Source organism: Kogia breviceps, chromosome 18, assembly GCF_026419965.1.
Source record: "Kogia breviceps isolate mKogBre1 chromosome 18, mKogBre1 haplotype 1, whole genome shotgun sequence".
Classification (NCBI taxonomy): domain Eukaryota; kingdom Metazoa; phylum Chordata; class Mammalia; order Artiodactyla; family Physeteridae; genus Kogia; species Kogia breviceps.
This window is the reverse complement of record NC_081327.1, coordinates 43,202,650-43,225,821: the sequence shown is the minus strand read 5'-3', so window position 1 is coordinate 43,225,821 and position 23,172 is coordinate 43,202,650. Positions and strand designations below refer to the sequence as shown.

Genomic DNA, 23,172 nt, shown 5'->3' with positions numbered 1-23,172 from the left:
CTGAGCACAGAGCAAAGGCCATGGAAGAAGAGAAGCAGCCATCTGTATGCCAGGGAAAGTGGCCTCAGGAGAAACAAAGCCTGCCAACACCTTGGACTTCCAGCCTCCAGAATTGTAAGTAAATTAAGTTCTGTCATTTAAGGCACTCGGCCTAAGGAATTTTGTTATGGCAGCTCTAAGCAAACTAAGGCAGTCTGAAAGGACAAACTCTGTCCTAAGCAGAGGACTTTAACCCAAGGAAAATGGTGAGAGAAAAGCACATCGATTCTTTTCGTGTCTTCATGAGAGGACAACAGATCTGGATAAAACTGAGTTAAAACAACAGGCGGGCCCGTCCCAAGAAAAATCACATACTGTCCAATTTTTAATATTCTAATTAGAGCAGAAGTCAAGGATCTTTTAAAAGCAATAAATAGCTCTTTTCATTAACAAACACACAAAAGGTCTCAAGATATAGTCTTGAGGTATAAAACTATAAAAAGCCCTTTAACAGCCACTCTGAAGGATACATCTTTACAAAGTCCTTCGGAACTCCCTCAGACCTGCTCATGGATTAGGCTAAAGTGGCAAAACGGAAAGTAAATGCCTGTTTGAAAACATATTTCTCCCATACTGAGAAAAACTGAGGGGAGAAAAAAAAAAAAAAGCAAAAAGAGCAATGGGAAAGCAATAAAGAATACACCCTACGCAGCCTGGTGGTGGAAAGCAGGTGGCAGGTAGGCACCATATTCTTTAAAACGGAAGCCAAAGAGTTTTATGGAAAGGGCAGCCCAAACCCAGCCTGGACCTGCAGGATATCCCAGTGAGGCACCCAGAGCCAGGGTAAGGGTGTCATGCGCTGGCCGGCAGAACCTTCCGAACTGTTCTAGAAATCTGTTCTGTCCACCAAGGTAGCCATGAACCACAGGTGACTAAGAAGCACTTGAAATTTGGCGAGTATGACAAGAGAGAATGAATTCTAAATTTTTATTTAACCTTAATTAATTTAAACTTAAATAGCCACAGGGGGGCTTGTGGCTGCCGTGCAGAACGGGCAGAGGAGCTGGAGAAGCTTCCTTGCTGCTCTCAAGGCATCTAGAAACCCAATGACCAGGGGACTCCGGACAGCGCTTATTCTGATTTGGGAGGCCAGAAAACTTTCCACTGCTAGTCAATGTTTGAAAAAATCATGTGGGACTGTAATTCTCCTAATCGGGTCACAGTTTGAAGGGGCTTCTTCCTTAACATCTATAACTCTGAGAAGGCTTTGAGCTATTTCTGTAAGCAAAGAGACAGATGCATGTTCTACTTCAACCTGGCCCCCTGCCAAGGTCAGGAACAAGTTTATTATAACTAGCCCAAGAAATGGATTCTTTAGACATTCCTAAAGGCAAAACAAGTACACATCTTCCTTTCTCTTGAAAAATTACAGGTGGGCAACACAGGAGGTGTGGCGTGCAGAGGCCGGGAGGAGGATCTGCCCACGTGATGGAGGATGGGAGACGATGACCGCGCCATCCCGCGACTGCCATCCCCAACCCACAGGACGTCCAGGTGCACAGCCCCAACCCCAGCCCGGCGCCAACACCGACTCACCGGCTATAGCTACCCATGTGCATCTGTCCAGCTGCAAACTTTCGAGCTCCCGGATACCCCTTTCAAAGGTGACTTGGCAGAAAAGTTTCACTGACGTGACATTTGGTGTGTCATGACATACCCTGTCTCCCTTGGGGATCCCTGTGTTTCTGGGCTCTCTGACAGGCTCACAACCCTAGACAGGAGACCCCTAATGCTCACCCTCAATATCCTCCCTCCAAAAGGACCCCCAGTCTCTCCTAATTCCACTTACCATCAGCAGGCACCCTTTTTTCCTTTATCTTTTTGCTGTGCCCCTGGGCATCACCCTCCCTGGAAGGGAGCAGCCACAGTGTTGCGAGCTCTCAGGGCGGGCAGTGCAGGGTGGCGAGAAGGGCACGCACCACTGCCTACCCAGGGGGACAGCATGCAAGACAACTAGAGCCCCCAGCTGAGGACAGGGCTAACGGGGCAGGCAGTGTCTAGCCACACATGCAGCCCAGTATATAGGCACTGTACGCTCCAGTGCCATACACCGAAATAAAACCAAAAGACCTCGACAGCTCTGAACCTCCCGTGAAAATAAAGCAACTAGTAAATGGTGGATCCAGAATATCAAAGGGCGAATAAATGACAATCATTGCAACTCAGGCTACTGCAGCCAGATCTCAGATAATTTCTAAAAGGTGGAATGTCTTGGTGCAGACGCCCGTCTCTTCTGGAGAAGACAGAAGGGAAACGGAGTAGGTGGGAGGTCGTAGACCCCGGACCCACTGCCCAAGGACCATCCTGGTGATGTCACGTCGTCTCCGGACCAGGAGCACGGGGCAGCAGTGAACCAGCACTCTGCACATGTCCACCTTCCAACACACCAGATCATGAGCATAGTTTGCAGAGAGCAAGCAGAAAACTTTAATTGTCCTTAATTACCCAGTTCAAGAAAGCTCCTAGATAATGGCCCTTGGACTTCCTGCCTGGTATCCACGTAATTTCCCTGACTCTGGCTTCATTATATTCCTAGCTTAGAAGCAACAGCCTCTCCAAGATGCCTCTTCATAACAGACCCTGACATGCCAGGGAAGACAGTGCCATCACTACAAAGCTGTCTTGTATGAACAGACAGATCCTTAGCTTCTACACTGGCCTGGGGTGTGTGCGGGGGGCGGGGTGTGGGTGTGTGCACGTGTGCACACGCACGCCTAGGCATGCACACACGTGCGTGGGAGGAGGGGAGGACACAGTAGCGTATACTTAGAGGAAGGACTAAGACAAGGAATATGTAATCAGAAGCCATCACAATTACAAATGTAAATGAAAAGGCAATTGGCGCTGACCTTTGTAGATTGTTAGAGGACTAATTAAGGCAAATCAGGAGCTCTGTTCCAACAAAAAAACAAGACAGTATACACCCTAAGAAGTACTCCTGTCCTCTTCATGTAGATGCAAAATGCAAGCAAATCAGACGGTAATCAAACTACGTATACATTATATTGGCAAACGGAAAACTACCTCCATGAACAAAAGACAACCAAGGTTCACCCTTTGGTTTCTTGTGAGCAATTTTGCTAATACCTCTGTCAATGAGCTCCACCACTATTTGAGCTCTTGCCATGTGCCTGATACTCTATTAGATCCCACCCATAAAACAGCCAGAAATGCCAATTACAAACTATGCTTAGAATGGTTAGTCTAAAAGCTTTAAAAAAAAATGAGAGTCCCAAACTATATGCTATTCTGTAAACTCCATTTTTCATTTAACAATATTATATTCTCTTTTCATGTGTCGATACAAAATGATGTCTCTTTATTCTTGCACTGAAAAGCAGCTTTCTAAAAAAGCACACTGAAATTCACAGTCCTTATCCCAATAGTCCTTCATCAGGGAATGGATTTAAGACAGATAAAGTCACATTTTTCTCTCCTCCTCCATGAGTGCCTACATTTTCAGTCACCCCAATTTGTTCTGATGTTCTTTTTACATTTAACTTTTCTAGTTAGAAATACTTTATCCCTACTTTTTCCCAAACCCCATGGACGAGACACACAGTCAAAAGGAAAAAGGAAAGAGCATAACTGTGCTGGTTTTATGAAAGCAGCGCTTCGGAACTGCAGACTGGCCACAACATATTTTAGCGCTATAAGAAAAATTACACTGAAACTGCATATAATTTAGCCATTTACCTAAAACAAATGCACTTCATATTCAGAGGGCAGCCTTATGCCAATTTTGAAAAATCAAAACAAAAACAAATGAGAAAGTGGAAAACAGTACATTTTCTTATTCTCTTAAACTGTAAGAGTTAAGCAGAACTCCCTGGAAGTTGGTTCAAAAAAATAACCCATCAAGTGAAGCCGGTGAGTGTTCCAGTAAAGGTTGTCACCAAAACCACATCATCACTTGGCCAGCTGTGTCTGCCTCCCTGACCCCAGGAATTCACTACCTTGAACGCCAAAGATGTGTCAGTGAAGGAGGCCGCCGTCTTCCACTCCAAGCAAAATATTCCCCTAAACTCTGAATGAGTGCGCCCTCTGTAAACTGAGCCACCGTCCAGTTGCCCCGGATGCCTGGGCTGGCATATTATGCAGTGTATCCACACCGAGAGCTGAGAGGAGAGCAGCAGCCGTGCCCCCAACTCAAAGTCTTGCACACAGTAGGTGCTCAATGAGAAGAATCATTAAATTACTTCTGTGCAATGTTCGGAGGTCGACGTCTCCGTGAAAGAAGTCGTTAAGGCGAGGGTAAGAGAAACAGGAGGAGGAGAAGGAGAGGAAGGCTGAGGACAGAAACACAAAGCACCTCTTGTCTTCTGGAAGCCGAGGGCACTGATAGAGTGAAATTAACTACAGTTTCACCCGGGAGCCAGAAATGCCTTTTTAATAAGCAAACAGGGAAGCTGATCCTACACATGATCCACCTACAAGAGCTTTCCATCTTTCAGGAGCTTCTGGTCAACTAAGGGGAAGCAAACAGCCTGAAGCCAACAACTGTTGTTGTGGCCACAACAACAGGCTTTCTCTTCCTTTATCTGTGTGTAGGGATGAAACAGAAAGGCTAAGTCCCAACAAAGCCAGGAGAACACTTGCTCTTGCAGAAAATACACTCAAGCCACAAACTGAAAGACCAGGTCACACACAAAAAATGTTGGGATGCAGTGAACCTCATCTAGTTTGGTTACTTTCTTTTCTGTGAGATGTATAATTCCAAGACATTTTTTTTTTTAATGGGAAGGCCGTGTGTGTGTGTGTGCACGCGTGTGTGTGTGCACGCGTGTGTGTGTGCGTGCGCGCATGTACGTCTGTAGCATGGACAAAGACCGTCACGCTCGGTTAAAGACAATATAGTACAGGACTCAGCCTGCCCACTGATGTAAGGGTGAAGCTTGACCACAAGCAGGACCATGTAGGGGAGGGCGGACTACTTATTAGCACATGGTTGGCAACCAAGACTCAGTCCTTTGGTGCCACAGGGCAGGACCTAGATGCTTTACGTCTGGTCATGGGGCCTCTCAAGGGGTTAAAGGGCCCACGGTGGGTGTAGATCCTGGCCGCTGCCACGAAGTTCTGAAGGGCAGAGGAGACCTTCACAATTTCTCCTTCTCCACACTTCCACGTGGGTTGGGAGGCTACGTGGTAAGCCTGACTGATTGGAAAACACGTGGGCTTAAGTTAACAAGTAAGCTTTGAAGAAGTGATATTTCTGTCACCCGCTGGGAAGAACCCATGGTAAAGTCCACTCCATCAGCCTCAGCAAGGGAAGCCGTGCCACCTGCAGAAGGCGACAGGAGACGGGGGTCTGAGGTCCTGGGCTCAGAGAAGGAAAGGAAGTTATTTCTGATGGCTTTTGTGTAAAGCTTTCTGGTATGTGGACAAGAGAGGAGGAAAGAAAAGGAAGGAAAGGAGAGAGAACACCATCGTTTAACCAGATGATGACAATACCAGGAACGAAAACCCTAGACAGCGCCACCGTTTATACGCGGCTTAGAGTCAGAACAGGCAGGGCTCCCGAAAGGTGCCCAAAGATTCCCTGAGGCCGCCTTATGCTACATGAATGATGTTTCCAGCTGAAGATTAGTGTCCCAATCCTTACGTTCCAGAGGAGAAAACTGGGAATACGGGCATACCTCAGAGATAGCGCAGGTTCGGCTCCAGAGCATTGCGATAAATCGAGAATTACGATCAAGTGAATCACACGAATTTTGTGGTTTCTCAGGGTGTATAAAAGTTACATTTACACTATACTGTAGTCTAGTAAGTGTTCAACAGCATTATGTCTAAAAAATGTACATATCTTAATTAAAAAATACTTTATTCTAGAGAATGTTAACCATGATCTGAGCGTTCAGGGGGTCGTGATATTTTTTGCTGGTGGAGGGTTTAAAATATTGCGAGAATTACCAAAATGTGACACAGAGACACGGAGTGAGCCAAGGCTGCTGGAAGAATGGGGCCCACAGACTTGCTCCATGCAGGGCGGCCACAAACCTTCTATTTGTAAAAGAATGAAGCATGTGGAGCACAGTGAAATGAGGTATGGCTGTATTTTATAAAGTCTGTGTTTGCAAACCTTGAAGCCGATGACCTTCAATGTCTTAATTCTACGAGGCCCACAATGTCCCTTTTCTTGAAGACGTTCTTCCAAGAAGTTTTTAAGAGTCAATTCCCAATGGGAGGAAAAAGGATATATTTTAAGATGAGTTATCTTAAAGGAGCTTCTAAAACAGAACGGAGTTACTGTTAATGCCAATAAGAGTATTATCTAATAATCTGTCCCTTTTGTCATTAGTGAAGAGTATACATAAATGGAGCTATGGCGTATGAGTGGGAGGGGCGCAGGGTTGGGAGGGAGGTGGGTGGAGAGCAAAAACATGACTCCAGGCCAAAGACAATACAAAAGGATTTTGAAATACAGAAAGGAAGTCTATCATCTAGACTAAAGTTGCTCATACACTTCGGGAGGAGGAAGAAAAAAACCCTAATACGCATTACATGAGAGAAACCCAGAAGGCAATGGTGTAAGAAAGCAATTCCAGAGCGACTGCATAAATAGAAGTATTACATTATAAAACAGGGAACCGTTTGTTCCAGTCCATAGACCCCGGGTGAAATGGCAGCTGTACACTATTTAGTTTGGGGCACCTCGTTAATAAAAAGGGAATTCTGAGCAGAGTGAAAGAAAGAATTGAGGGGCGAAAGAGACCAGCTTTTAGCGGAAGATTGAAACAATGATGTATGCAGAGCTCGCAAAAAAAAATTTTTTTAAACCCCGAAATAAATAGGTCTGAGTATATTGGCAGACGAAGGAGAATCCTGTGAAATGACTTAATACCAGAATAATGGGGAATGGCAGGCCCAAAGAGGCCAAAATGCCCCAGTGGGGAGTAGAGGTTCCCACAGCTGGATGGCACTGGCATGTCTGTGGGAGCCGGGCCCCGTCCCTGGCTCACATGTAGAGCCACGGGGTCAGACACGAAGCACAAGCCCCAGAGATTAACACTGAACTTTAACCCAAAGAGGCATTTACAATACACATGGGAAGGCACAGTCAGTCTTGCAGTGACCTGGAGGTGACAAAAATCATCCTGGTACCCACACAGTACTTTCCCAAAGCAACAATTCAGACTGACTGCCGGTGGGGAGGACCGGCCCCTCCTCTGTGCTAATCCTACTCTAGCAGGGGGGAAGCATTCTCGAATTTTGGTATATCCCATCACTGGAGAATCCGGTTTCATTTATATGGCAAAAGGGAGCAAAGCTACAGCCAGGTGATGGAGACAAGAGCCACGGGCAGAGGGGTCCATAAGGGCTCAGGAGGGATGTCTCCAGGAGGAAACGAAGCTAACAGATAAACTGATACAGCAGAGCCTTCGGAGATGACAAAATACCTACTCTGGCGGAGAGTTAGCCATGAATTAATCATAGGTACCTAGAAAACCAGGGAAAACAAAAAAGTTGTACAAGAAGGTAAACGAAATTATAAAACTCGACATGGCTCAGCTGTGATTAATATTTATAGAGTCAGAATAATGAAAACACTGAATATTAATAGGCTCCCCAATTATTATTTAATCATAATGGAAGATGAAGGGAGGGGAAGATTGTGTGTGTAGGGCGCCGGGGTGTGTGGGTACCGTGGCTGTGTGTGCATGTGTATGAGAGAGTGTGTATGGATTATGGGGGGGCGTGTGTGTGAGTGGTATGAGTGTGTGAGCTTGCACAATGGCATAGCAGTAAAATCCCCATCTTCTAGAGTAGAAAGCCAATAGATAATGTCTACAACTTACCAAAAAAAAAATTTTTTTTGGATCAAGAAATAGTAGCAGAAGCTCGTTAAGAAATATGGCAATAAGTAACAAAAGGAACAATGAAACTTGAAAGGCGGTGCTCTGGGGAATGGGACTGGCGGGGGCTATGCCATTTTTCGCAGTAAGGTTTATATAACTCCTTGCCTTTAAAAACTTCATGAAAACGTGAATGATAACATTAGCATTAAAGTCCCCACACGGCCACGACACGTGAGAGGCCGAGAGGATGCGGCAGGCGATGGAGAGACCGAAAGGCCTGAGTCGGCGGCCCGGCTAGGTCATTGGACAGCATGCCGTCGGAAGGAGAACGAGGTCTGTAGGGGAAGCTGTGAGCCCAGCGTGTAGGAGGTGGCACCCGTGAGAGGTCCAGGAAGCTGTCCGAAGGGCACGTGCCAACACCAGGAGACAAAGTCTCCAGAGGCTGGGAGCCGAGGGCCAGGCCCGGTGCCCGGCTGGTGATGGCACGTAGGGCAGCCTGAGGACCACGAGCTGGGGTGCGGGGCGGGGGGTGCGTGGGGGGTGGCGTGGAGGACAGCAGGAGGACGAGAGAGAAGCACGTCCAGGGAAGGGCTCTTCCAGAGGGAATGGGCGGCAATTTCAAAGAGCAAAGAAGGAAAAAGGCTCAGCACGGAGCCACGGGGCTCGGAAAATCCCAAGTCAGTGGTGACCTTCTCAAGGATGGTTTGATGACAGGAGGGAACGGGCTATGATAGGCTGACGTGTGAACAGGAGATGTACCAACACAGAGTGTTCTTTCAAGAATCTGAAGATGCTGCTGGAGAGAGAGAGTGAACACAGGATTAAGGGAGGGCTTTAACCTTAAGTGGTTGTTAAAGAGACAGGTGACTGTCCTGTGCTCCCAACCAGACAGAAAGGGACTGGAAGGCTGAAAAAATAAGAGAGAGGGGAGAGTCTACTGAGTGAGGTCCCGGTGGGAGTGAGAGTCACACCGGGAAGGAAGGAGGAGGGGACGGCGGGTGAGAAGCGGAAGCGCGGGGTGAGCTCCCCTGGAAGGTCTCCACTCTCTCTGTGAGTAACAGCCAACAATGAGCCAGGAACAACTGGGTCGCTCTCAAACGCAATCGCAATGTTTATAACAAACACATGTTCAATCTTCTTTGCAGCTCATTCTTACGGACCAGACTCGAGGTCACACACTCCCCATCCTCGATACTGAGCAAGACATAGTTTAGCACTTGCTTTATGGCAACCGGAACCAAAAAACTGAATCTAGAACGCACCTCAGAAGAGTGTGGGGAGAGGGGACAAAACATGGTCTGTTGGCTTGCTCCCTGGGCAGCAGCTTGTGACATCTGAAGAAAAGTGTGGTGCTAAGTTCCTTCAAAAAATGGGAAAAGCAACAATGCCCGCGTGTCCCTTCAGAACGCAACGGTCACCCGTGAGGCTGGTAATGGACGTGAGGGCCGGCGGCACCACGCCGCAGCCCTCAGGAGGCCGCTGCCCGGGCGGCCCCGGGCCTCCCGTGCCCACGACACCACTCACCGGGGTCGGTGGAGGGGCACCTGCGGATGGTGAAGATCTGCCCCAGGTCCTCATCCTCCTCCGGAAGGCCCTTCTGCAGCCGCTGCAGCTTGCGCAGGCTCTCGCTGCGCTGATGCTTCATGGAGCGCACGTGCTGGATGAGGTTGAGCTTGGCCTTGGTGGAGTAGTTGCACAGGACGCAGTGGTAGTAGCAGCTCTCGCCCTCCACGCCGCTCTCGTGCTGCTGCAGGTGCTACAGGGGCGAAAGACAGGGACACGCCTCAGGTAAGCCACTCCAAGCCCACCATGCCCTGGCAGCGGCCCGAGGATCCCTACGGGGGTTGCCTGGTTTCCCCAGCGGCTCTGCGAGGACAGGAAGCAAGCTGACTCTCGTTCCCGTCTCCCTCACAAGCGTCAGGGTGCTGAAAACGCTGACGGATCCGACCCTCCCAGTATAAAACTGGTCTTCCTGGCACAATAATTAAAGGTTCCTTCTTCCACTCTCCAAAGTGTCCTGCTTTATTTAGAACAGGGGTCGGCCAGCTATGGCCCACAGGCCAAATCCACCCTGCTGCCTCTTTCTGAAAATAGGGTTTTATGGGAACACAGCCGCAGCTGTTACTGTGTGTATTGTCTATGGCTGCTCTCTAAACACCAGAGTTCCATAGTTGCAGTAGAAACTGTTTGGCCTGCAAAGCCTAAAGCCTTATTATCTGGCCCTCTGTGGAAAAAGTGACCAGCCCCTGTTTTAGGGGATGGTCCACAGAGCCACCTTACCTGTACAGAATCTCAGGTCAGTACCACAGAGCCAAAGCTGCTGTGTGGCTATTTCACAAGAAAGATGACTCCAGTTTTTGTATTTAGAACTACAGGGTATTAGGAGAACCCAAAATTAGGTTTTCCCTGGATTTAAAAAAAAAAAAAAAAAAAAAAGACCGAAAAGTAAATTTCTGCAGACTGGTTCCCCTGTCAACATCTCAAGGTCATTTGGCTTAGTGCTCAGATGCTCAAAATGACACTCTGTGTCGTGCTTGTGTCAACACAGGACTCTGACTTCAGAACACAGCAGCCCCAGAGCTAGCAGGAGGCAGCACACACAGGAGTTAAAGTCCGGGGCGCAAGACAGTGGAGGCCACGGAAACAGTTAGCGGGCCCCAGACTTCTGCATTCAGGAGAAGCCTTAAAGATTATCCAAGCACAGCATTCACATCCTTTCGGGGCCTCTTCGAGAATACGCTGAAAGCTATGGACCCTTTTCATTAGCAACTAGGGAACTGACACGCTCCTGGTATAGGAAGGCCGCCTCCTTCGTTTCAGATGATTCATTTTAGGGGAAGAGGGCACTTTTCTACTGGGTGCACATAAAGCAGGAGAAGCAACTCCAACATGTTTAAGCAGTTGACCCAAGGTAACCCAGCTAGTTGGTGGGAGAGAGAACGAGAAGCTGGGTCTCACATCCCCCAGCATCCTTTTGGAGGAGGACATTCAGGTAATGTATTTGATGGGCTCACGTTTCCACCTGTCCTTCCCTCTTTCTCCTCACCCTCGTCCCCACCTCCAGTCCCCAGAGCCTGGCCCAAGGGACTACACGACAAATGCCTCGGAACTTCTTTGTCGGGCCCCTCTCATCTCTGACCACACTTGCTCTATCTGATGCCCATGGCCTGATAACCGTTTCTGGTCCTGCTTGGATATCTTTCTGGTCCACGTGACATGGTGAGACACTCAGAAAGCACAGCGGTCAGAATGTCCTGCACTCTGCTTAATACTGAAAATGCCAGAGTGGCCCTAGCCGCACTTCCTATTGGATGACACGGCTCTGAGGCTCACGTGCACACGCATCCTATGTTCACGGAAAAGGTGTGAACATTCCAGAAGCACGTTTGGACCTCGCTGGAAGAGGAAATATGCATGCAACAACAGAGTGCTGTAGAAAAACTACTATCACGACGTTTGCTCTGGGGCCAACTTGCAGATAGAGTGAAGGGCTTCACCGGTATCGGGAGAGAACAATCCCTCCTGCCCTCGAAATGGGTGACTGAACACACTTAAGTGCAGAGCCTTGGAACAAAGCAATATCCTCCCTCCCTGCCCCGACCCCGTCATAGCTGTCCCAGAACAATCACAACCAGAGGAGTATGAAGAGCTAGCAAGCTCGGTGTTCACTGTTAAATTACAACAACAGAAAATATAAAGCTACTTTTCTTGAAACAAATTTGAGCTGATTTTTTTTTTTTTTTAAATCATGTATCTTCAATTTGCTGCCTCTGACCTAAGGCTCCTTACAGAGGATTTCAGGAGTATGGAAAGCACCAAAGCAATGTTTTCTGGAGGCTGCAAGCCTGGGGAGGAGGAGAGTCTGATGGGCTAGGTGGAAAGGAAGGTGATGAACTTGTCCACCCTCCTCCTCCCCGACTTCTCCACAGGGACCCCCGCAGGCCAAAAACTGCACCAGGATATTCCTGGGAGCCAGAGCTTGGCTTGGGATTGAGGAACAGGAAACTTGTACAGGAGCCAGAAACTGCTGTCTTGGATCACTAAGACCAGAAGAATGACGTTTATTAAAGTTGCAACAAAAACTGACTGAATGAAAAAGATAACAGGGAAAATAACCATGGCATCTAAAGCAGTAAGTTCTGTCGAGGGATTTTGGTGGTATCATAAACTATGAAATCAGAGCGAGCACCATTAAAGCCCTAACCCCCAATTCTCATTACTTTCCCATGAAACAGGACTTCTTTGCACTAAAGCTCTGAATCTTAAACATAAAATTGTAATATGGATGTGAGGGTTCTTTTCCAAACAGCTGGGGTTTCTAGTCTCTGAGCCAGAAGAGAGGATAACATGGCCAAAAAGTGTTGGATGGGAGTTGCCAGATGTCAGATGTATTTTGTCCTCAAATCCATGGGTTTGTGGGTGACAGGGCTGTATAAATCCTGAACTAAAATAAACATGATACTCGGGACTCCTGTTTGAAAAATAACTGTATAAGGATGATGTCCCCAAACCACTACACTTGACTCATGGCGGTCAGCGGCAAATCTCGACTGCCACCAGGAATTCTTTTGTCTGCCATGTGAGAACCATTTTGGAAGGGAAATGGTTACATGCTACAGATGGTAGAGAAAAGAATAAAAGGAAACGCAGCAAACAGAGCCACGGCCTTTCCCACTGATGCCGGTGCAGGGAACATTTAGGGTCCTCTCTTAAGAGACTTGCACAGAAGCATAATTCAAAATTCCAAGCTTGCTTTTGCACTCCAAGTTCATTCTCCAAGACGTACACACAAAAATCCAGAATACACTATTTCTCCATCCTAGGAAACACCTGCTTATAAAGGTTATACCCAACCCAAACTTCCACTCACAACTAGAGTCTCTCGAGGTCTACCTGCATGTGACAGCTCCTGTTCTCACCACATCTTGTAAGCTCGGTAATTCTCAGGCTGTCCAATGCCCAGCAAACGGGGGCCCAAAGCAAGCAGCAGGGTCCTGGGTCCTGACTCCTGTGACCTTCTCCACACCATCTGGTCATTTCCCAGGCCTTGAGTGGGTCAATGCCCTGACCCTGTTGGCCAGGCACCCTCTCCCTCCCAAGATGCCCTGGCCCACCCCCAGAATTCCACCCTTGGACCCTGCCCAATAAGACGCAGCAGGAGGGGATGGGGCTGCAGAGGCCGACGAGGACTCCACGGGGCAAGCCAGTCAGCCAAGGACATGCTTTCCCTGCAGAAGAGAGCAGGTGTTTTCATTCGGAGAAAGAGGGAGAATGACTTCTTCCTGTCCCAGCTAATTAGAATCCCGTCAATTGGGATCACGATGTATTTAATTAAATTCACTGTAATATACGGAGAATCCACCAAGGCACGAATCCCAGTGGAACACTCAGTGGAGGAGCCGCCTGCCTCCTTTCAGAGTTCTCGCTCTCCTCTGCAGGCAGGAAATTCTTCTCCCACGCAGATCCTGGACTCCCCCAACACTCCCCACCCCTCACAAAGGTGGCCCATCCTTGGGAAGGAGGACCCAGGTCTTGTTTGGCTTTTTCCATTTATTTCTTTACTCTGTGCTCAAGATTCTTAACCGCCCACCTCTGTTGGGTCACGTGTGCAGTTGAAAAAAGAAAACAGGACGGTAACTTCAAGTGTGGGTAGTGTGCTACACGTGGACCCAAAGAAAACTGGCCGCTGAGCCCATCGGGCAGGGTTTGGTTTTGGTTCAGTTCTGAGCATCTACAACACGAGACACTATGTAAACACACACACACACACACACACACACACACACACACACACACACGGACTATGCCCTGCCCTAGGGTATGACCCTGCAGGTAATAAGGCAGTGATGGCGGTGACTTGGCAGAGAGGCCAAGGGATATAAAGAGGGCACCCCTTGAGTGTGAATACCATTGCGAGAATACACGCTCCAGCTGGACCGGTGAAAATCACTGGCTCACTCAAGAAAAATCAACATCTACCCACCAATGAATACTGAAGAAGCAGGACCAACTAGTAATTGAAGAAAGGGAGACCCACCCAGCTAAAGAAGAGCAGCAACTGAGGTCCGACAGACTCACTCAGTTCAGCCTCTCCTATAACCTCGAAACCTGAACCGCCTAGGGTTTCCTTGTTTTCCCCCAATCTCCCTGGCTGTTTTTGAAAGCGCCTGCAAAACACTGGGTTATATGAACTGCAAGCGTACCGTTGTTTCCACCAAAAGAAACTTCTACACGTGGCAAGAGGATTTGTTTCCTGAAAGCTCAGAGAAGTACACAGACCCCCAAGAAGGGAATAAGTATCCAGTGTGACGCATACGTGGAAACAGAGAAAAGAGCCCAACAAACTCCAACTGACCACCGCGCGGCAGAAAACAGACTGTCCTCACAGCGGTCAAGTAGGAGCTGGATTCACACACACTAGGTGGGCAGCACCTGTGCTGGAAATGAGAGAGCGGGGCTCCCTCGCACTGGTCAGGGACCCCTTCCTGTCCATCTGCCTGATCCTGTCGGAGCATTTATAATTTAAAACGCTCGTCCTGTCCCGGTTTAGCTGGCAGGCGACACTCCTGTGTGCCTGACACGGAAACATCCAATGTCCCACGCCTCCCCTTCTGGGTCTGGCTCCGAGGGAAGAACTTGGAAAAGAAAAGACGTCAAGACAACAAGAGGCGCCTTGAATAGCAGGCCTGGCACGTGAGGCCGGGTGCAAAAAGCAAATTAATAATTAAAAAAGAAAGGAAAGGAGCCAGCCTGCATTATTTGTGGGATCCCACCCCATTGACATGTTGGGCTCGTCCACCCTGGCCAACGAATGAAAGTCAAAGAGACGAAAAGAGGGCTCTTGTTAGAAAATAATTCATCGTGAAAAATCAAAAAAATGTGTTCCTGTTACTTGTTTCCCAGGAAAACTAACCAAGTTCTGTCAGAGGACATCGATTTCTATAAATCTGGAGGGGCCCTGGCTCCCTCCTCCTCCTCGATAGGAAACTTCTAACATCTGGTTCTTCATGCATGGAATGCAAAATATTGATCAGGTTTTGTCAAAGCCTCCCCTTTAAAGGAGAAATGGACAAAGTACACTCCGACACACACGCACACTCACAAATGAAGACACGCGATTCACAAGTGGAGGTTCCTCGGGGAATAATAACTGTTACAAGGAGCACACGAACACCCACCCCGCTCACCACGTTCTCCCGTGGATACGACGCAACTGTACTCGGAAGGCAAAGCAAACACTGAAGCTCCCTGATGGGGTAAAGCAGCTCCCAGGCATCCCTCCGGGCAAGTGGCAGACCAGACACCTCGACACCTCCTGCGTCACAGAGAAGAAGCCCCACGGCGGGCGTCCACCAAGGCCCCTGACACACCTGTGGTGCTCAGAAGTGCAGCCCGGCACAGGCAGGTAGAAGAGCCTCTCAATCCATAAAACAGAGGTCCCCAGTGGAGCAGGCTGCTGTTGCATCAGGCCTCTGGATGGGGAAAATGGTTAGCCACAGCGAGCCCGGGGCTTGGGGTGAGGACTACGGAAGTCTCACCAACACTTCCAGGGAGAAGGAATGGGAAGATGAGGGTCCAGAGTGAATCTGCTAATTACCCAGTAAGATGGAATAAGGAAGAAGCAAGCGGGTGTTAATTCGCCATCATACCCGTGCACGGCATTTACTGCTGAGGGAACACCTTCACACATTTAATTTTCTCACGACACCCCGACGTGGGCAGCGTTTGGCTCCTGTCCGTGGAGAAACCCAAAGCTCCAAGAAGTCATGTGACTCCTTGCCCCCAAGGTCCCACAGAGCACGGAAGAAACACGACTGGACCCCAGGGCTGGAGGCCAGGTCCACAGCCGTCCAGCTACACTGCAATGACCACGGGGGCCGTTCCGGAACACGAGACTCCCCAGACCCGGGTATTCACTTTGAATGCCTAAAAAAGAAATTGTTTCAGGTGTAATGCAATCCAGAATGGGGGTGGTTAATTTTTTTTAATCAGGGGTTGTGTTACAGTTCCAAATTTAATGCCGCATTCTTAGGAAAGCTTCCGGAAGGTCAACCTAAATATATACGTATTCTCTGTTTCATGTTGGCTTTTCACCCACTCATGCCCTCATCCTCGGCACCTGTTAATTTAGTCCTATTTCACTGCAGGAGCCCAGCAGACAGCGTAAGATATAAGCCCCAACCACCATTTACAAGAGAACGTGAAAGGAAGTAAAAATATTCCCTTAGATCAATCCATTTGCGTTGCTCTGACCTATTTTCCAGTTTCTAGGCCAGTCTCCTCACGCCCTGGAACAAGCCAGGACTGTGCGCTCTCAGCATCCGAGCTCCAAGGCCAGAGTCAAGACTTTCCAACCCTGCATCTCTTCGCTTGCATGAATGATATTTCCTCATTCAAAAGTCTCAAGATGAATGTTCCTTGAGAGAAGTATAGTAAATGGTAGGGAAAAAAAAAAAAAAAAAGCATAAATCTGCAATCTATAGGTTGTATCAGCCTCGGCTTTGACATCTTTTCTAGAAAAATCCAAGCATGGACTCTTGGAGAACGTTGATGCCATCCCTAAACAGATTTCATTTCCCTCTGTTGGGAAAACTCCAGAAAGGAGTGTGGCATAACTACACCTAGAGAGGAAGCTGATAAGGTGTGTAGGAGTCCTCCCTAAGGAAAGGGCCCATCGGAGCCTGAGGTCTCAAGCAAAATAAGGGCTAGCTTCCACGACGGTCAAATGAGCATCTACATAAACTCGGAAGCCAACGGAGGTATGTGGTGGGGAAAACAATCAAGCGGGTCCCACAAGGCTAACATCAAGCGGATTACCCTCCAGGAACTACCCAGAGCTCCCTGGATCTGAAGATCAGCCCTTCACTAAGGGCACTGGTACCAGCGAGTTCATTAAGATGTGCTTCTTCCCTTACGCTACCTTCCAGCTCTCACAGGTGTGAGTCCCCACACCAAACAAAGGCCGCCATATACATGCTACTCAAGCTGGTCCTCATTCAACTCCAGGTCACACTGTTGTCGTAACGGTGAACTCTGGATGAAGGCAGGCCAGGGAAAACCCTCCCTCTGTGCTACCTTCAGCAAATTACACACACGGGGTGGGCCTCGGTTGCCTCATCTGCAATGTTGGAACAATAACAGGACCTCCCCGTAGCAGCACGGGGGGAGGTCAATGGGATAAGTCATATGAAGTGCTCGGTACGGTGCCTGAAGTATGGTGTGCCTTCATAATCAACAAGGCGATTATGACTACTACCATTATCTTTCAACGAGTTAAGCTTTGGGGGTTAGGAATAGAAATGAATGTCTACTGAATTTACCTATGTGACATCTCCCTCCTTACGACCAATCTATCCTGGCCCCTCCCTGGGAACCACCCCCCACCACCACCCCCCAGGGCCAAAGAAGAATCCCTTGTTGACCTTAAAGCAACTGCCATGTACAGAAATTATAAAATAGAGGGGAAACTGCACACACACGGGACCGACTTCTTCCTTACAAGAGGTGCTTAATTTTTATTTAAGTCCCTTGCCCAAGTCGTGCAGCTGGTGCAGGCAGAGGCAGGATGACACCCCAGGTCCCTGTCCTTTGCCACAGAACCCCACCTGCTCTCTCTGGATCTCTCTGCCCATGAGGTGTCAGTATAATGAAAATCAGAACCCTTGCTCTTTTAGCACATCTGCCAACGCCCCAGGTGAGAACCAGGAAAGGAGGACTTTGCGGAAAAGGCTGCAGACATGGCGCTGATTCCCCAAATCCGCCCTGAAGGATCTGCTTATTCGTATCTCCAACCCCATGACCGTCGACACAGCAGGAAAAACATACTTGTCTGGTGGTCAAAACAGGTGCATTACTTCATCTGTAAAATACAGATGTTTATACTTGCCCTGTCTTCCTTGGAGGCAATTTTGAAAACCACATGAGCAAACAAACGTGACGATCACTCGGAAGGTGTGAAGGAACTACCTGAAGATCTGGCACAGGCATCATCTCTCTCTACCTTGAGACCAGATTTTGCTTCCTCACCTCTGATTGGCAGGTACACCGCCACGGGCTTGGCGGTTAATGCTGCAGATGTGTTCCAGCTCAGCGGCCCGCTAACTGGAGCGTGAATCAGAAGCACCTGGGGGGTGCGGTCATGCCGCAGGGGGTCGGGCCCACCCCAGGGGTTTCTGATTCGCCGGCTCTGGGGTAAGGATGGAGAATTTGCACTTCTAACAATCTTCCTGGCGGGGCGCTTGACGCTCCTGGTCTGAGAACAGCTGCTTTGGACAGCAACTGCCACGGAACAGAGACCTGAGTCAGAATACAGGGAGACATTCCCCTGGAACAAGGAACATTTCCAAGGCCTAACGCTTCCGAGCTGCCCGCCTCTTCCCAAAGAGTATTTCAGATGCTAGCCAACTGCACTCGATAAATCATGCAATGCCTGCACACAAGAACTTACCCCTTTAATGAAAAAGTCACTCGGAAGCAGCTGCCTGCTACTGGCCTGCTCCAGATACTTCACAGAAGTCGGAACTGGCTCTATTCATCTTCCTCTCCCCTTTCACACCTGCAGTCTAAAATTTCGTGGGGCCGTGGCTGAAAGCGTGCCTCCTGATGGCGAGGCGTGAGGCATCACTTTTTTCCTCGCGAGCCCTGCAGCCTGCTGAGCTCACCTGTCCAGATGTCTTGCTGGAACCGAGCCCACGGGAGAGCTTCCACCAAATATGAGAAAAATAAAACCGTCTTTAAAATTCCTCCCACGCTCTTGAACTTTCTAGCTGCTGCTGCTGCGAGCGTGAATTTGGTGCTCAAACCTGGAGGCTTCTCTTGAGCTCCCACGGTCTGCTGACAAATACCCTCATCGCCTTCATTATGAGAGAAGAACACGGACCGCCAGCGTGAGACGGGCGGGGGGCAGTGAGCACGCACAGGGCTCATTTCTGCCTCATAAGAGGGGCTTAATTTTTATTTCATTTTTTCCCCTTCAAACGGAAAAAGGGAAAGTGAAACAGAAAATGGGAGAGTGACCAGGCACGCGAGAAAAATTCCCTCTAAACAAATGCCTTTGAGGTCGCGCATTCTGGCTGCTCAGCCATTTCACCCTTTCTCCTTAAATTATGTGGATTTTGTTGAGGTTGAGGAAGATAGGTTACACTTGTGGGAGGGGGACAAGGGACCGAGAGAGAGTGGAAAGAGAAAAATGCTTCTTTGAGCAAGTTGAGCCGAGAGACCAGGAGATGGCTGGCTGCAGAGGGGACGGCCACGTGGTGAGAGGGGACACAGTTCTGCGAAAGATGACACGGCTAGTTTCTCTGCCCTGCTTTCAGGTTTCCACCCCCCCCCATAAATAACCCAGACAAACACCCTGTACACTAGGTTTTGCTCTCCTTCCCCCCCCTTTTTAAGTCTCATTAAAAGCCGATATTGTTCGGCCTCAAGATAGAGAGCTCAGCATGGATTTTACTGAACGTTAAATCAACCAGCAAGCGTAGCCAGCAAACTCTGTGGCACTTTAACTTTAAATAATGCAATAATTATTGAATTTCCTTTTTATAACTGAAGTGCTGGAATGTAAACAATGGGGCTGTAATTGCAGGAAGGGGGGGGGAATCAATAGAGGCAATCGTTTTCAGCCATGTTAATTGTAAATACAATTGCTCCAAGATGTCAGACTTCTTGCTCCCAGAATCATCCTAACGGATGACAGAGTCCAACTTTCCCATTACAGCTGTTCGTTCCTTTAAGAGGTTCTCAATCAGGTCTGATCAATCTGTCAAGATAATGCATGGAGTAAGTAAGACTCTTCCAAACACAGGCTCCCAATCAATAGCCGGGACCAGCTTAATGAGGCGGGGCTAAGGCCCAGAGGGAGGTAACAGCCCCCTGCTTGCACCTAGGTTCGGCAGGCTGGCTTCCTCGGATGGCCCTGATAAACAGATCAGCCCTTAATGAGGACATTAGTTATGCATGCTTCAGCAGGCAGCAAGGCACCCGTCCCTGGGGACAGACGGACAGAAAACAAAATAGATTAACAGAAAACAATATGGTGCCAAATTAGGTCCAACTGAAGACTTTTCCCTCCTTCTCCTGCTTTCCTTAATTGCCCAGCAGAGCGCCGTGGAGGACATCAATTAATCATTCCAATGGGTGTGAGCTCAGAGCATGGGAGCACCCGTTGAGCTGGGGGGCCTCTGGGTGTCTGCCAGTCTCCCGTGGGCTGTCACTATTAGGGCCCTCATCCCCTCCACCCCGTCTCCAGACACCAAAGAGGGACGTCTCACAGAAGGAGAGCAGGGAGACCAGGCTGAATCTCGATTGCTGACGGCCACAGTGAGGGGCCATGGACTGAAGCCGGACAAGAACAAATGTGCTACTCTTCACAGGGGATGTCACTTTTTGAGATCGAGGTTTGGTCCTGAGAATGGGTGAGCCCTCACACACAAGGAGGAGCAAAGTCAAGAGTCTAGAATCCCAGGGCTTCCCTGGTGGAGAATCCGCCTGCCAAGGCAGGGGACACGGGTTTGAGCCCTGGCCTGGGAAGATGCCACATGCCGCGGAGCAACTAAGCCCGTGCGCCACAACTACTGAGCCTGCGCTCTAGAGCCCGCGAGCCACAACTACTGAGCCTGCGCTCTAGAGCCCGCGAGCCACAACTACTGAGCCCACCCACCTAGACAGAGCCCGTGCTCCGCAACAAGAGAAGCCGCCGCAGTGAGAAGCCTGCGCACCGCAACGAACAGTAGCCCCTGCTTGCCACAACTAGAGAAAGCCTGTGCGCAACAACGAAGACCCAACGCATCCAAAGATTAAGAACTTAGTTAAAAAAAAAAAAGTCTAGAATCCCCCTTCACCTGTCCCAGCATCTTTGCAATTCGCACAGGCTCTGTAGGAGTTTGAATTCCCACGGGGATAACCGGGAGGGCTCCTGGGGTGTCTGGAGAGCCATCCTTTCTCCCGTGGAGGGCACTGTGTGTCTGCACCCTTGTTCTTGCTGTGACTGGCTAGGAAGACAGCCCCCTGGGGAAGTCCTTAAGAAAGGGCCATGTAAAGGACCATTCCACCAAGAATACAGCAGTGCCTTTTCCCAGTGGCTGCATGGCTTAGATAGAGCAGGGGCTCCCAAAGTGTGGCCCCTGGACCAACAGCATTAGCACTTCCTAGGAATCCTTCAGACCCTGCCCAGGTCTACGGGAGCCTTGAGGGTGCAGGCCGAGCTCGTCTGATGCGTCCGATGCAAGCTCACTTGACAACCCCCATCTTAGAGGATGAGTAAGTTAGCAAGTTGGTCCTTTCTGGATCAGAAACAGTTCAGGGCCCAAAATGTATCTATAAAACCTCTATTTTCCCTGAGGTTTGGGTAAGGGCCCACCACCCATCTGCTCCAGAATGCAAGTCCTCTGGGAATAATGAAAGCAAAGGAATGACACCCATCTGAAAACTCCATTTTATTAGTTGCAAAAGATCACGGAGTGGGTCACGCTACTGAATTTCAAAAGTTAACAGTTTCATATTGTGAATGAAGTAAAATGAGAAGAACGGTCTTTTTAAAGGTATGCGGATGAGCAGAATACAAGAAAATAAATATACAGCTAGAGAGACCAGATCCCTCCTTCGTGCGAAGTCCCAGCTCCACCTCTCCCGCCTCTGGGCCGGCAAACCGCCAGGAGCAGCGTCCACACTGCACTCATCTCACTGTGTTTCAAACCACCGCTCCTCCGCCACGCAGGCGACAGCAGCTCACAGGTGGGGAGAACTGTCCATCTCGGTACTGGGCAGAGCTCCCAACCCGCAGCAGGTACTGAAAGACGGCCGGCTGAGAGTCTCAACAGACAATCTCCTCTAATGCTCCACACACTGTGGCTCTGTCTTCAGCTGGCCACTCAAGACCTAGCTAATCGAGTCCAGTTCCCTTCCTCCGTCTCAGGTTTCAATCCTCCACTCCACGCCGCACCCCCCACACAACTAGACGGCTGGCAGTTGCCACCCTCATCCACCAACCCTCATCCTTCTGGTCTCGGCGCCTCTCCCGCTTGGAAACTCTCCCCAGCACCCTCTCCACCTGCTAAAAGGCTGCACAGCCACCGGAGCAGGCAGAGGGCACCTCGGCCTGAAGTCTTTCCCCATCACACCTGAGCCAGAACCCCGTCTCCTCGCCTCTGGGATGTCAGAGCCCAGGTGACCCCACCCAAGCCCACGTGGGTCATTCTTTGCAGGAAATGCGTCCCTGGACTTCCACACGGGGCTCTGCAGTCCTTGATGACCCAGGTGGGACACTGGGCCTGAGGGAATAAATACATTTGCTAATACACGCTGCTCGCTTAAATAAGGGGTTTTGGCAGGAGATAATGACTATAAATGGCTGTATTTAGTGACTTCGTTATTTCAGTATATGGATCACAAAAGGGCTGTCCTCCCCCAAACAGCCAAATGTCTCCCAGCCAGAGGCCAGCTTAGTCGGTCACCGTCACTCTAGCCTCCATTTCGTCTACACCCCTTGCTGTATTTACATGGGTTTAACATCGCCATCCTCTTGTACGAGAGCTCTTTTACTATTAAACTGACAAATAACTGCAAGACTTGGAGATACTGAGAAACAGCTAGAACATCTAGACGATCACAGAAGACGCGGGTAGAGAGCACATAGCGCAGACGCCTCTCAGGGGGCGTAACTCGGCCGTGAGAACTCCAAGGGTGAGTTCACAAGTGTCCACCGTGCCTCTGTAGATACCAACAACTGAGGACATAGTTTAGTTCTAAACATAAGATCCTACGAGAGACAACGGAGTGAGGTGACAGCGCTCAGACATCCGGAAGGAGGCGGCCGAGTGAGCTCCCCCAGAACGCACGACAGAGCAGCCAGACTGTCTCCAGATCTGACGAATCGGGATAAGGACTTTTTTTTTTTTTTAAACAAACACACACATACATCTTTATTTTCTTCCCGAGTTTCCTGTCCTCCTATAGACCGAGAACGGCTGCTATCTGGACCCCAAGGAACTGATAACGTCTTACACTTTCATCAATTTTCAAGTTCTGGGACCTGCGAGGAAGGAACCATTCTCCACACGGGCTCAGAAGCTGAACGCTTAGCTGTGCCCCCTCCCCTTTGGGCTCGCCAGCCTTCTGCCTGGCTGGCCCCACTTACGACAGACCCTCCCCAGGCTCTTCAAGCAACTTGGTCCAGAGATGCCATCTCTCAGTTCTGCTCTCAGCCTCCCAGCAGAAGGTGGCTGTGAGGGCAGTCAGTGAGATATATTTTTTTAATCATATTTGTAAATGGTGAAATACACAGACGGTTTTCATCAACCAGCCCACACTGACCAACACATCCTTTCTCCCCCATTTTCAT

The 23,172-nt window shown here is 49.3% G+C and overlaps 1 protein-coding gene across 4 annotated transcripts in view; it reads right to left on the bottom strand.

Annotated features, from left to right (window-relative positions):
- The window catches only part of ZFHX3 (zinc finger homeobox 3), a 253,340-nt gene that overhangs the window by 93,637 nt on the left and 136,531 nt on the right, over nt 1-23,172 (bottom strand). For all 4 annotated transcript variants that reach the window (XR_010837960.1, XM_059043842.2, XM_067020240.1 and 1 more), the window contains one exon: nt 9,360-9,591. Coding sequence is in view for 3 of the 4 variants with exons in the window: in XM_059043842.2 (XP_058899825.1) it covers nt 9,360-9,591 (232 nt within the window). In the remaining variant the exon portion in view is untranslated. The remainder of the gene's footprint in view (nt 1-9,359; nt 9,592-23,172) is intronic.